Genomic DNA, 15012 nt, shown 5'->3' with positions numbered 1-15012 from the left:
GCGCCGGGCGCGGGTGCTTCTTCCGGTCGGGGCGGGGCCGGCCTGGGGGCGGGCCCGAGGCTGGGCGGGGCTCCCCGGGGGCGGGGCCAGGGGCGGGGCCGAGGGCGGTGAGGGCCTGTGGCCGGCCAGAGTCGCGCGGCCCACGTGGCTGGACAGGACCAGGCCTGGCGTCCGGCGTCCAGGGGCGCGAGCGATCCAGCCCAGGAGCTTGTCCGCGGGCGGCGGAAGGCTGGCCGCCCGGCCACGCGGCCGCACCCCGTCCCCCAGGCGGTGCCACTGACCCCCCCAAGAGACACTGCGTCAGACTTGACCAGGGGAAAGGCCAGGAGGCCGGCGGCGCGGGCTGCCCTGAGCCCCGCTTCGTCCCCGCCGTGGTGGACTCATCGGCGACCTCCGTCCGGAGCGAGGGACGGCAGCTGACGGGATGGCAGCCCTGACGGGTTCCAGCGGACAGAGCTGCTGCCCTGCGCCCAGCAGCCGCCGAGTCCGCAGCCCTGGAGCCCTCCCGCTGCGACTCGGCGAGTCCGAAGGCCCCTTTCTTCCTTCTTCTCTTTCCCCTCAGGAATTCCCCTCACATCATGTCCAATAGCCATCGGTTCCTTTTGGAATAAACCATGGCCAAATCGTTTGCCAAAAACTATAAGCACAAAAGGAAAACCATTTTGGCTGCCGGTGTCATGGTGTTTACGTGAAGCTTGGGGTGACATGTGTCACAACTCACTGGAGGGAGTGGGTGTGTTGAGGTCTCAAACGAGGTCTGTTCGAGGATTGTGGGCTATTAACCTGCCTTAAAGAGCCCAGCAGCGGTTTGGTCACTGGGTCTCATGCTGCGCTCCACTTAGATGGAAGAGAGGACGGAGGACGTACTGTTTGTAACGAGCGAAGTATGATTTGGGGCACAACACTGATGGATCCTAGGAGAAAAAGAAAAAGGGAAAGCAATTTCTCTAATTTTTCCCGACTTGCTCATAATACACACAGCCTAAGATTTTTCAAGTTTTGGGGAAAGGAGTAAGCAATGCTGGAGAAAATAGCAAAGAGGTAGTGGGGGACTGACCCAGTATCTGGTCTGTGTGTTCCGTGGATCAAGCCTATCCCACTGTGACACAGAAATGTTTGCAGTAAGCGAAAATCCTGTGAACAGAGTTCCCCATCCCCAACCCCCTATGCCGGGTCACAGTCAAGGGACTAATCCCCACCAATGCTGGAGAATCCAACAGACCAGCTTAAGAGCAGTTTGAATCTTGGCAACTGTGAAAGTGGTAGACACATCTTGAAGTGTTATCTGCATGTCTAAATGCCAACAGAGAGGTTTGGGATTGGCGGGGAGATGGGTTAAAACAGAGGCTGCCTCACTCCTGAGCAGTACAGCCCAGGGAGGAGCCCTTTAGTGACTGCCTGTCCCACTTGCAAGCTGACCAGGATCTGTAAGGCCATAGGCCTGAGTTAGAAGAGAAGCTTGACTGGAAAATGCCTCATTCACCTCCCTTCTGTGGTGCTTTTTCTCAGAGTAAGTCTGGGAAGGGAACTTTCTGTGCTAAAACACTGGCAGCCCTTTGACAAATCAAAATGTCACTGTGACCTTGGAAGCACCAGTGGATGAAACACAAAGGGAAATGCTTAACCTCAATCTGACTCATAAATCAGTTTTAAAGATCCAGTAAAGAAAAAAAATCCATCCCAAGGTGCCCGGGGCACGTAGGTATATTTATCTGTACTCAGCTGGACCAATCCCCCAAACCTTAACTGCATGGTTATATGCTCTCAGAATTTCTTATGCACCAGTTAGGTTGTTCTTACATTTTAGTCAGTTAACATGTTTTATGCAGTTCACTTGACTGGCAGCTCATACTGATAAGCTTAGGTTTTATTTATGGCAGCATTGTCCATAATCTTGCTCCACAGCCAGGCATTGCTTTAGATGGCTTTTTTGCTTATAATCAAACACAAACTGGCATTACTGAAAAATACAAACAGAAATGGAAGTATTCTGTAGGGTGCCTTTAGAGTAGACCTGTCCATATAAAACACCTTTCTGAAAGTCACATTAAATAGCAACTTCTAAGCCAGGCAAAGGTCATGGTCTTAGTGTAAAGATAAACCCTCTTTTTGCACCAAGTTAAAAAATAGATAAAAATATAAATATATACATCCACAGGACCTGAGTAGTATATCTAGGCAGTGAGTGGTGGGAGAAATTTAGTTAAAATCTTATTTTCATTTCTCTCTGAACCAGAGGTTCCCAAATTTAGAGAGCTTTCAAAAAACAGACTCCCAACACCTTTTCATGCCCTCTTCCTGTACTGATTCAGAATCTCCATGGGTGGAGCCCAAAGACTGGCTGTTTTCCAGTTTCCGCAGGTGACTAGTGCACCCAAGATCCTGGGATCCAGCTTACTCTTAATGTCCGGTCTTAATCCCTACAGCCAAATCCCTTTTATTTATTTTAGCAAATGCCGCCCTCTAGTGGAACAAATTACGACCTAGCCTTGAAAAGAGTTTATGCCTCATTTCTGTTTCAAACCCTTCAGAATTTCATTTAAAAATGATTATGGCCCAGCCGGGCCTGGCTCAGCAGTTGAGCGTCGACCTAGGATCCAGGTGATCGGGGTTCGATTCCCGGTCAGGGCACATGCCCGGGGTTGTGGGCTCGATCAATGACTGTCTCATCATTGATGTTTCCATCTCTCTCTCTCCCTCTCCTTTCCGATCTCTGAGATCAATAAAGATATATTTTTTAAAAATGATTATGAAGTTGGTTTGCAGATATCTATTTAGTGAGAGGGTAGCTCCCTTTGAAAGAAAAATCTGGTAAAACCAAAAAGGGAGGTCATGGTTGAAAGCTCCAGTAACGTCTCAAATTCGGGAACAGTGTCTTTATCAGAGTAAATTGACTCTGACTTATTTTTAGTGATTGCAGTGCTGTTGCTGCGGCTTCCAAACAGACCTGAACTTACAGCACATGTGGGGTAGTTGTGGGAGAAATGAAACGATGAAGCGAGAGTGGCTGGTAGGAGGCTTTCTATCTCCTTCGTGTCCTAATGTTTAAGGGAAACTGAAGAAAAGCCGCTGTCACCGTGAGCAGCTTGGTTCTTAATAGAACTTTGACTCTTCCTGTTCTAGGATAACTGGATCGGAAAAGACTGTGACACTCATTCTGAAGAACTTCTCTTGCCATAGAATGGAACCTACTACACACTTTCTTGTATCGCAAAAGTGTTTCTGATGATCAGTTAATATTTATTGACTGTTTGCTAATGTTTGGAAATGTGCAAAAATACATGCTTTACAGGATCATCTCACCTTATCTTTTTTTTTTTTTTAAATATATCTTTATTGATTTCAGAGAGAGGAAGGGAGAGGGAGAGAGAGAGAGAAACATCAATGATGAGAAAGTCATTGATCGGCTGCCTCCTGCACACGCCCTGCTGGGGATCGAGCCCGCAACCCGGGCATGTGCCCTGACCGGGAATCGAACCCTGATCGCCTGGATCCTAGGTCGTTGCTCAGCCACTGAGCCACACCGGCTGGGCACATTATCTTTTTTTTTTAATTCTCCCCCTAGGATATTTTTTGCATTGCTTTTCAGAGAGAGAGAGAGAGAAACATTGACATGAGAGAGACACATCAACTGGTTGCCTCCCGCATACACCCTGACCAGGGCCGGGAATTAAGCCTGCAACTGAGGTACGTGCCCTTGGCTGGACTCAAACCCAGGACTCTTCCACACTCTAACCACTGAACCAAACTGGCCAGGGCTTACAATATCTTCACAGCAGTTCTTTGAGGTGGGTGTTACTAGCTCCATTTTTCCAGATGACACACTGAAATTTTAAAAGGTTAACAGCTGGGAGGGTAACACAGTTAGTAAAAGGCACAACCTGGATTAGAACCCAGCTACCTATATGACTTCAGAGCCTGTCTAGTCTGCCTCAGATGCTAAAGCATGTTCCAACATTAGCTGTTATTATTCTTGCCCCTCCCACAGCATTATGACAAGATAAAATTATGTGACCTATAGATGTGGTTAAGCAGTAGCCCAGATTGGTGTGTCCCTGGGATGACAACCAGAAGTTTACACAAATATGTGGTCACCAGGGGCGCTGCCTCAAATGACACATAAGTCTCCTGATCTTATCTGGGGGTTATGCAAAAGAATGTAAGAAATACAGCAGCCAGCCGGGGTTTCTGCCCTGTGGGGTAGTTCAGTCCAGTCCTGAGTATTTCTTCACTCGCCTCTGAGCTGTCGTTTCACATCCATTTGTACCAAGTCCATTTGTGACCAATATATTAACATTCTCAAAGGCCCAAGTGCAGCAGCAATGTGGAAACAGTGTCCTCTCAGAGTGCCTCCACTTCCTCACTGGCCAGTCCCTCCTAATCCCCTGGGGTCTGGCTTATTTCCACAGAACTCTCTGGAAACCTCTCTCGAGCAGCTCATAAACATTCTTCCTCTTGTAAACTCCCAGTGGCCATGCCTGATCTTTTTTTCCATAGGCCTCTCTTCAGTTCAGGTACGTTAACAGTTCCTTTTACTTGAACCTTTCCACCTTGAGTATTACCATTTTCTGGCTCTCCTTCCTCCTTCCAGACTCTCTCTCAAGGCTTCATACACATACCTTACCCAGTCTATCTCCTTTTCCTTAGGAGAGCTCATTCACAGATGTAACCAAATTTTAGAGCAGAAAGGAACTTTAGCTATAATTTAATAGCTTCATTTTGGAGATGACTTCATCCCTGACCTCTACATGGAGTACCATCCATTCATTCATTTAACAAACATCACTAAGGCTTCTGAGTACAAAGGATTGGTACCACGAGGGAACAAATCAGAAGAGTTTGCAAGTTGGTAAAGGTGATAGGACATGCACAGAAATAACCAAGATACAAGGCTGACTGTGAGGTGTGAGAAGGCCGGAATAAGCTCAGAAATAGAACTGCGGTGTTCAAGACAGAGATGGGAATGGTGGGAGGAAGGGGGTGGGAAAGGTAGAGCAGAGAGGGCTTCATGGAAGAAGTGGTGTCTGTGCTGGGCCTTTTGTCAGATTTGACAGGGGAAAGGATATTCTAGGGGGAGAGGACCGGTAGTGCTCGGCTTCTACAGTGGGAGATGGGGCTGGGAAGGCTGGCAGGGTGGGCCAGTGTGGGGCAGGGGGGGCTAAGTTAGGCTGGGCTTCCTCAAGTGGGCAGCAGAGTGACACAGGGCTGAAGTGTTTCATGGAGAGTTAGGGGAAAAGGCAGGTGTCTGAGAGAGACTGTTAGAAGACTGTTCATCTAGAGCAAGATGAAGGGAGAGACAGGACAGACACAAAGCTTGCCAAGGCAGAATGGCAAGCATTTGACTGGTACAGTTACACAAACAAGGAAACTAAGGAATTCAATGATAGTTCATCAGACGTTTACCCTGTTCAAGGGGCTGTTCTCATTGCTGGGACCACAGAGGGGGCGAGTAAACAGGAACTGGGGTCAGCTCTGCAAGAGGCAGATATGCTAAGTGGTGTGGACATACCTGTAGTCTGTCCCCTAGTGGGCACCTACCCAGGCTGGCCCAATCTTATTACTAGTCTATTGTGGCAGCCACCCAATGATGGTCCCAAACAATACTTTCTCTCCCTCTATGCACATGCTGCTCTACCCATCAAAAGGTAGAGCTTATTTCCCCTCCCTTTCCATCTGGACTGGGCCTGTGACTGGTCTTGACCAGAAGCGATATTCGGGGACCTCCCATCACAGGTTTAAGAGGCCTGGTAGCTTCCATTTCCTTTCTCTTAGAATACTAACTCTTGGAAGCTAGCTGCCACGTGTGGAGAAGCCCAAGCCACCCATACACAGGCCACATGGAGCTGCTCTAATCAACAGCTCCGGCGAGGTCCCAGCTGCCAGACATCTGGTTGAGCCATCTTGAATGTTCCGGCCCGGTCAAGGCCCTAGGTGACCTCAGCTGTTATATGGAGCACAAGAACCTCCCAGCTGAGTCCAGTTAACTCAGTTCATTCTGTGAGAGATAATAAAATGGCTGTTGTTTTAAATCACTGAGTTATGAAGTGGTACTCATCTGGCCACCTTTACTTGACCCATGGGTAGGCTTATACCCAATCTCGCTCCAGCTAGAACCATGAAAAGAGACTTGTTTCCTTTCTAGTGGCAAAGCCAGGAGGTGTGAGGCCCAGGAGCTGCCTCTATCCTGCAAAGAAAGCCAATTCAAAAGCAAGGAGATGAGAGATAGAAGCATGGATGCAGTCAGGGAGCCTTGGAAAAGCTCGAGTTCTGATTCTAGTTGGCTTGAGATCAGGCTGCACTGCTCTGTCCTCTTTAACCGAGCCTTCCCCTATTTACCCACCTAGTTTGAATTGGCATTCCATCATTTAAATCAATAAACCCTGACTGAAATGCTGGCTCAATATTTCTAAGAGACCCAAATGGACAATGTATATGACTATACCTGGAGGGATAGGAGGGAGAGGAGGGAAGAAGGGAAGGGAAGAGAGGACCTTCTGGTGCACTGGATGACGCTCCAACCAACTGAGTTACAGGGACCAGGGCCATAATAAAAATTTTAAGTGAATTAAAAAATATATATATTATCACATTGGGTTAAACACTACAATCCAACGATATGCCTAATACAGAGGATATGTTAACCAAAAATAGCAGAAAGGTTAAAAATAAAGGAATGGGCAAAGTTATATCAGAAAAACACAGACAAAAAAGAAAAAAAGATAGGAGTAGCAATGCTAATCTAATGTAAGATAAATTAGAACTCAAGGCAAAAACCATAGTTTAATGTGTTATTTCATACATAAATATATGTAATCCACAATGGAAATATTATCAGTCACAAACCATAATGAGATAAACAGCATAGCCTCAAAAATACAAAGCAAAGAAATAGTCAAGGAAAATTATGAAGCATAATTATATTTTAATTTTTTTATTTTTAAATCTCACACAGTAAAATTAAATCTTTTGGCTGAACAGTTCTACGAGTTTTGACAAATGCATAAAGTTGTGTAACCACAGTCAAGATACAGACCGGTTCTATCACCCTCCAAAATGCCCTCCTGCTGCCCTCTGGGGTCACATTACACCCTCACCCCACCCCATTCCTGGAAACTGATCTGTTCTCCACCCTTATAGTTTTGTCTTTTCTAGAAAGTTATAGAAATGGAATCATCCTGTCTTTTGAGTCTGGCTCCTTCTTCCAAGTGTCGCATGCATCAATAATTCATTCCATTTTATTGCTGAGTAGCATTCAATTGTATGGATGCACCACCATCCTTACCATGCTTACAATTCACCCAGTAAAGGGCTCTGGGGTCGTTCCAGTTTTGGGGGGGGAGGGGCGGACTATGAATAGTGTTATTATAAACATATGTGCACAGGATCTGTGTGAACATAAATTTTCATTTCTCTTGGGTGAAAACCTAGGGCCAGCTAGGTCACAGGGAAGGTAAGTGCATGTTTAAACTTTATAAGAAACTGTCCGATCTCTTTTCAAAAATGGTTGTACTATTTTGTGCTCCCGAAGAGTAGCGGAGCAAAGTTCTCGGTGCTTCGCGTTCCCACCAGCATTTGGTAGTTGAAGCATAACCTGAACACATCACTACCAATCAATGACAGTGCATACACTCACAATCAGGCAAAAATACAGGATATCTCAAACAAATTCGGCATTACTTGCGTTCTGTCGTTTGTAAAGGTTTCTGTTGTGGACCGTAGCGAGACGCGCTAACGACAAGCCCGCGACCGAGATGCGGAAAGAAACCTGAAAGCATTTAGGACCCTGCGCGACCCTCTCTCTCCTGGCGGCCCGTCTCCATGGTTGGCTTGTAACCGCTCTAGATTCGGGAGGACTCAGCGAACACGGCCAATCATTAGGCCACGTTCCAGGCACGTGGCCGGAAGTTTGACTTGCTATTGGTTAACAATAGGAAGGCCCGCCCAACCACTTCCTGTCTGCTCCTTTAAGTACAAGCCGTGGGCGTCCTTCCGTCTTTCGGCGGCTGTGAAGCTGGGGAGGTGAGGATGCTTATGCAGTGGGTTGTGGCCGCGGTGGGAGGCGAGTGCCAGCGGTGATGACATATCAATCAAAGCACGTGTTAGACTGCTGACAAGGGTGATGCGAACTAGAGTCTGAGTCTGGCCGCCGTGGCGGCGAGGAGGGAACGGGCCGGGGGGCACACGGCTTACCCACCGCTCTCGTTGCAGATCCCGGCCGGGCCGAGGACGTCGGATCTCGTTCCCTCAAGAGCGTCGACTCACCCCTGAAGGCCCTCAATAAAATGGCTTGATCCTAACGCTGTTGTCGGTGTTTCTTGTGACGCGCTGCCTTTGAGCCCTCGCTGCGCCTGCGCGTGGCGCCGGGGGTCAGGCTGCAGCGCCAGAGCACCTGCTTGCGCATAACTGGGGCCGTCTGCTCCCCGCCGGCGGCCCTTTTAACCGCGAGCGACACGGCAGCATCGCGCTGCCTGCGCGGGTTTTCTGGGGGTTGTGGCCGACCCACCCCTTAAGCTAAGGTTGAAATGCCCTGTGGAGACGTCGGGGGTCCTGTAGGCTCTGCCACCTAGTGTCCCGCACATTGCCTGCGCTTGCCCTGTAAGTCCCGGCTCTCCTTGACCAGTGAGACCAACATGCCCCTTAAGTTAACCGTGGTGTGGCCAGCGGCAGAGAAAGAGGAGGAACGGGCCGTGGCCTTGCAGTAGGGTGTGGTGTACGTGACTGGAACGGGCTTCGGTCTTGAGACGTAGGAATTTAATCTGGCTAAGGTGTGGCTGTGACCTTTTTACGAAAACTAACGTTTAGAGCCAACTGCTTATTTGGATACCGTGCCAAGCGTGGGGCTAAAGCGCTGGATAAGTCAATGTGTCTCGGCCTAAACAGCTTGCAACAGGGTAGTTGTGAAGGTTAGATTTTATGCATTGGGCACAAGTGCACCTGAATAATTGCAGTTTCTTGTAATCCAGATTCTAACTGACAATCTCTCACCTGGGTTTAGACTTACTGTGCATCACTTCTGAGTACAAGGAAGCACAAGTACAGTGTAAACTGGCAACTGGAGGGGCCTCAAGGAGCAGGACCACTAGGCGATACAGTTCAGGATTGTCCCCCTCGGGTTAAATGTGAATCGAGGATAATAGCTCCTAGCTCAGGTCAGGTGTGGTGAGTGACTATCTGGGATCCTTAAGAATGCTGGTCTAGTGATCACTCAGGAACACTGAAGCTGCTTTTGGCAGCGGATGGCCCTGTACCCACTGTATTCTGTGCCTATTATCTAAACAGGATTCAGTAGAAATAACAGATGCTTTTATCTAGTATTTGACATGAGATATTTATTTTGTGAAACAACGCAAGCAATTGTAAATCCCCCACATACCATTTAAGTGCAATAAGGTACAGTCATGTGTCGTCTCTACAATACACAGTAGTGCATCTAGTCCTTTGCCTTTAGTTATTGCACAGAACTTTTAAAGACCAGTGAACAAGACAATTGGACTGACTGGCAAACTGGCTTACACAATGAGAAATTAGAACAGCACACAGACTGGAATGGTCAAATTTAAGTCAAGTGGTTTAATGGTGCAATTAAAGTAATCAAAGAAGGGTTCCAATATTTTTTTCAATATATTAATTTCTTTAAGGTCATGTTCAGGCAAGGTGCTGTTTTAAAAAACCACTATTAGCTTAGTACACATGTAAATTATCAAAAATTACCCAACGTAATTTTGATGTTAAATGCAGCTTTAAACAATCATTATGTACTTCTCAAAGCAAATTATACAATTACGGCCTCCACACTTGTAAACTAAACATTCTGACACAAATGCACAAATTAAGGTTGGCAACGTTGAAGAAATATCACAATTTTGAGATATGTAGTGTTTGATGTTGAGCAGGCTTTTGGTCTTGACTCTCATGATAGCTGTTAAGTTTGGGTCATTAGAAAAGGAAACTGACCACAAAACATCCCAAACCATTAGATGAACAAAGCCTTTAGATACCTATATAAAGTTTCCTGGAGCACACTAGAAGACGGTGATCTGGTCATTATGTGGTTGACGTTTTCACGTGCTCGGATCAGGAAACCATTTGGGATTAGAACCAAGTGATTGTATCTCATTGGTAGAAGGCTTGGGATGGTTTGATCATGTGTGAGTGTATGTTCTATGGCTACTTGCTTCCAAGATGCACAATTTAATATGAAGGAAAGTGAGTTGCTATGCATATCTCTTTGTCACCAATGAAATAGTTTACAAAATTCCATTCCCCGCCCTCCACATGTTACCACATTGACATCCTCAGAATGTGGAGACTGCTTCACATACAAACTAGGAGTGAGAAAATGTTCTATTTGTGCTCTGGCTGCCTGAGGAAAGCTTTGGAGTTGAGGCGAGGGGAAGGAAGCCTTCCAGGTGTAGCTTTGCTCTTACTGTGCTCTTTTGTTGCCACAAAAACTGATAAGACTCAAAAAAAGCAATGGTGTGAGTCACATAACCTCTGGATCCACCATGATGATTCATCCAATCTCCTTTGAGTCAAAGCTTTGCAGTAGGCAATCCAGACACCAGTTGCTGGATGCATGGAATGACACCTCACAGTGGAATGGGCACTGGCAGGCAGAGGGCAGAAGCTGTGGCAAGAGGAAAGGCCTGTGCTACAGCACAGACGGTAGCCAAGAACCCCGCACCTGGAGCTAGATCTTGTAATACTGGCAACGTCAGGTCTTCCCCCATCACAGCTGGTCAGCAGCCTCCACAAGCGGGTCTTTCAGGAGGCAGGAGGTGGAGCGAGGGTCCATGGCTGAGTGCATTATAGGGATATAGACATCATCCATGTTTGGCATGACAAAAACTTTCTGTAGGGAGAAAGAGCAGCCGTGTAGAAAAATGCTTTGTTTTCTCAGGCTGTCACCCTCCCTGCTCTGATCATTAGGCTTTAGACAAGTTTTTAAAATACAGATTAAACAACTCCCTACACATTCCAAACTGATTCCTCCACTATGAACACAAGAACCCAGGAAATTCAGCCCCGAAGGCAGAAGCAACCTTTGATTTCATGTACATATAATGAAATTATTCGTAAACTGACAAATGGACTTGACGTTATTTTAAGAGCACTGGCTAAGTTGCTCATTATTTCTAGAAGACATACTCCAAGTGAATTTATCCATTTAAATCTAGCAACAAAATGTATAATTTTTTTTAAAAACCAGAACCAGACCAAAAAATCCTACTATAGTTACCCAAAGGATAATCAGTGGTTGATAGTAATGGTGCTTTGCCTGTATATGAAATAGACTTACATAAGTGAATTACGGCAACACATTCAACCTTCAGTAAGGCTCTCTTCCAAAAGCATAAATGAAAACAAAAACAGGTGGCTACGGGAGAATGCAGCACTTACCCTTTCACTTCCCAATTTGCCTAAAAAATACCAGGCACCAACCTCTGCCCCCTTGTTCCTTCTTTCATTCCTCATACCCTGATACCCCCAAAAAAGATGACCTTGAATTCCTAACGTACAATCTAGGGAGATAAAATGTTTTCTAACTGAAGGCACAAGGTGTCTCCCATAATTAGGTTCAAAGCACTTTTCTATTTGGTGATGACAAGCTTTCCAGAAATTGGTTTCCGATTATATTTAATTTATAGCTTTTAAATAATAAAAATACCATTTTCAAGGTAGTAACTCAAAACATACCACTATAAAAATATATGTGTCTTCTTCTAAAGGTGAAATCCAGTACAAAGTCAATAAATTGCTAATCCATAAAACCTTGAAAGAACTGTGCCTCAAATATCTGATTAAAATTTGATAAAAATAGCTCATCCCAGGGCTTCGGCTACATTGTTATTAACCCTTGGTGGCAGAATGTAGAAGACAGGCCTGAAGAGTGAGCTCTGGCTTAGGAAACTCCAAGGCTACCCTGGAGGATCCACAGGGGAGGGACAGGCCTGGTGCATCTTTAGATTCCGGGGTAGGGGGTAGGGTTTCCATGAGAACTGAACAAACTGAGCAAGGTGGATATCACACGAGGGTGCAGGGGGGAGCAACCTCACTGACCATGGGTAGTGGGCCCACATAATCCAAAGATGGCCCACCCTTAAACAGAGGGCTCAACCTTCACCAAGCTTACTGTACAAGACAGTCATTTTGAGACTTGACCCCACCTTTTGGGTTTCTTTTTTGAAGGCTAAACAGGGTGCTGTGGATGAGTTTGAGTTTTTGAAACTATTACACCTGTTTGACCATATGTGTACTTTCCTGGGGTGAGGATCCTCAAGAGGATCCTGACCCATATGAAGTTCAGACCTCTGTTCCCTACCCAGAGCTCCAGCCTCTGTGAAACACTAGATGACCCTGCAGGCGTACCTGAAACTCTTGCTCCAGTTTCTTCTCTATCCAGTCTGTCACATGAACTAAAGTCACTTCTCTCTCTCCAAGTTTTGGCCGAGCTTTCAGCTCTACATATGGTGGCTTCCGGAAACCATACCTTTTTATAAAAGACAAGTAATAACCACGTTTAGATGCAAAGAAAGGAAGCAGACAAGTACCAACAGCACACATTCCTCATTTACACAGGCCTTTACCACTACTTAAATGTTCTTATTCTGATAATCCCTTCTAAAAAGTAATTCAGCACAGCAGGTATGAACTGTGGACTCGTGCCCTGGACTGCGTACAGGGCAGGGGTGTGATGATCTGAGAACAGTTCTGACAAACTGGGAAAGCCAGGAAGCCCCAGAGGAAAAGCCAGCAACCTGGGCTTTATTTTTCCTAAAATGGCAACAACCTTTTTGTTTCTATTTTTATAAAAGTAGTCTATATATAAGCCCCAAAATATACAAGTGTATAAGGCAGGAAGCGAAAGTGCCTCTCTGATTCTCACTCCCAAGATGGGACCACTGAGAGAAGTGGCCACTCTCCCCATACTCCTAATATGTGTATGTAAACAGAACATTCTATGAAAACCTGCATTTTCATTCCACAGGCCACATCATGCCTACTAAGGCTTCTCAATGGAACAGACTGGCAGTCAGAACTAGTGATAAAGTATCCAGACAACAGACCGTGTGCTATCAAACTATCTGAAAACTTCAATCTGTCATGGACCAATGTTTTAAAAAAACAATAAAAATGTCAAATTGCTATAAATGTTTCTAAACACCTTCAATATCTAGACTTATCATTGTGGACCATTAAATGGTTCAGCTTTGAGCATGCATCGTAGAGACCTTCGATTTTATCTCCCACTGAGCAGTGGCATTTATAACTGATAAAGCTTAGAAGGGAAAGAAATGTTATCAACTCTTAGTATTTTTTTAAAAATTTAGTTAGGTTTGAAAGACCGTACAGAAAGGTATTAACTGGTTATTTCTGGATGGTAAGATTATAGGCTTTTTTTATCATTTTTTTCCAATGAAAATATTTTTAAAAAATAAAATCTAAAATGGTATTTTTAAGTTTTTACTGGGAAACACCAATAACATCATTAAATTATTAGTCAACTCAAAAATCCTCTTTGGATCATTCCTACAAACCCTCTGAACACTAAGGATGTGTACTGCTAGCATGTTGGTTTCACTCTATGATAGAACAGAGCTATCTTGGTACCACAGAATCTCTTGTGCAATCCTGTATACACTTAGTACATTTTATAGGATGTGGAATATTAATTTTAAATTGAGATTCAAAAACAGCGATTTTCTTCTGCTGGACCCATGAATGATTTATTTCAGTGATTCTCAATCCTGGCCAGTTCCCCACCCCAGGAATCCTGGGTCCTGGGCTGGGAATAACTTTAACAAGTCCCCACATAACTGTGACATACAGGTGGGCTGAGAACCACTAGTTCATTCAGTTACAACTCCTTGGATAGGCCTCCTACCACAGTTCCCATGTGCGCATGCTCCTGCCTCCTGAACATCTAGGCCTGACTCAGGCAAGTCTTCCCTAACCTCCCTGGCCTCTGCTGAATGCGCGACCCCCGTCTGTGGAGTGGGGACAACGGCACCTAACTCCACAGGATGCTGTGAGGACCAACCAGGTAAAGCAGCTACACCGCAGGCCGGCAGACGAGAGCTCCACAAATGGCAGCTCTTCTTCCTGGTGGAAAAAGTTGTCTCTAGAGAGTAGGAAGATCACACATAGAAACAGCTCAGCCCATCAGCTTTACCTGCCGACCCTGCCTCTTCCTAACAAGCGAGGATGAATCTTCAAAGGTGAATTAACCATTCACAGGAGAGTGTGTTCCATGAAAAACGTCTGAAAGTGTTTCTGCCCAGGAGAAGATACTTTCCATAATGTCAGGGGTAAACAGGCCGGGATTTTTATGGTCACGCAACAAGGAAGATCGCAGTGGTCCCCAGGCCCCTCTACGTACCATATTCGGTCAGTTGGGGGAGGTGGAATGTTGACGGTCAAGGTGCCTTTACATTCCTGTACTTCTACAGTTAGCAGCAGGGGTGTATTGGAGACCTCTTCAATCTTCTTTTTAATGAACTCTGTCTCCGTTGCTTTTTGGAAATATTTTGACTTGGTAATTTTATCAACAAACCTCATAATCTTACTTGTTCGATGGCCTCCAACAAACCTTTACACCAAGAACACAAATGGGTGTTAATATAAACTTTGCTCCTTCCCAAACGAAAGCTTTGTGGCTCTATTCACTTTAACTTTGAAGAGAGTTTCTTAGCCACAGCACCGCTGACACTTTGGACTGGGCAGTTCTCTGCTGCGGGGACTGTCCTGTGTGTTGTAAAATGTTCAGCAGCATTGCTGGTCTCTACCTACTGTCATTAGCACATTCCTCCCCTTTCATGAAAATAAAGAATGTCATCAGACATTGCTAAATGTCCCCTGGGGTACAAAAAATCCCCAGTTGAAAACTACTACTTCAGATAAGGTGGAAAGATCACTCAGAGCCGAGTCTTGACAATGGAGGGTCACACAAAGTTCTCATAGGGCAAACTGAGAAGGCATCTCATGTTTATAACACTCAAATACCGAATGTGT

At 45.7% G+C, this 15012-nt stretch overlaps 1 protein-coding gene across 6 annotated transcripts in view; it reads right to left on the bottom strand.

Moving 5' to 3' along the window:
* Nucleotides 1–9307: 9307 nt before the first annotated feature.
* TEX2 (testis expressed 2) overlaps nucleotides 9308–15012 on the bottom strand; it is a 79730-nt gene continuing 74025 nt past the window's right edge. For all 6 annotated transcript variants that reach the window (XR_014000482.1, XM_081161208.1, XM_081161211.1 and 3 more), the window contains 3 exons: nucleotides 14381–14590; nucleotides 12370–12490; nucleotides 9308–10852 (listed from right to left, as the gene is read on the bottom strand). Coding sequence is in view for 5 of the 6 variants with exons in the window: in XM_081161208.1 (XP_081017334.1) it covers nucleotides 10730–10852; nucleotides 12370–12490; nucleotides 14381–14590 (454 nt within the window). In the remaining variant the exon portion in view is untranslated. The remainder of the gene's footprint in view (nucleotides 10853–12369; nucleotides 12491–14380; nucleotides 14591–15012) is intronic.

This window comes from Miniopterus schreibersii (genome assembly GCF_964146895.1).
Source record: "Miniopterus schreibersii genome assembly, chromosome: 16".
NCBI lineage: Eukaryota > Metazoa > Chordata > Mammalia > Chiroptera > Miniopteridae > Miniopterus > Miniopterus schreibersii.
The sequence above is the reverse complement of the archived record's forward strand: the minus strand, read 5'-3'. Positions and strand labels throughout refer to the sequence as shown.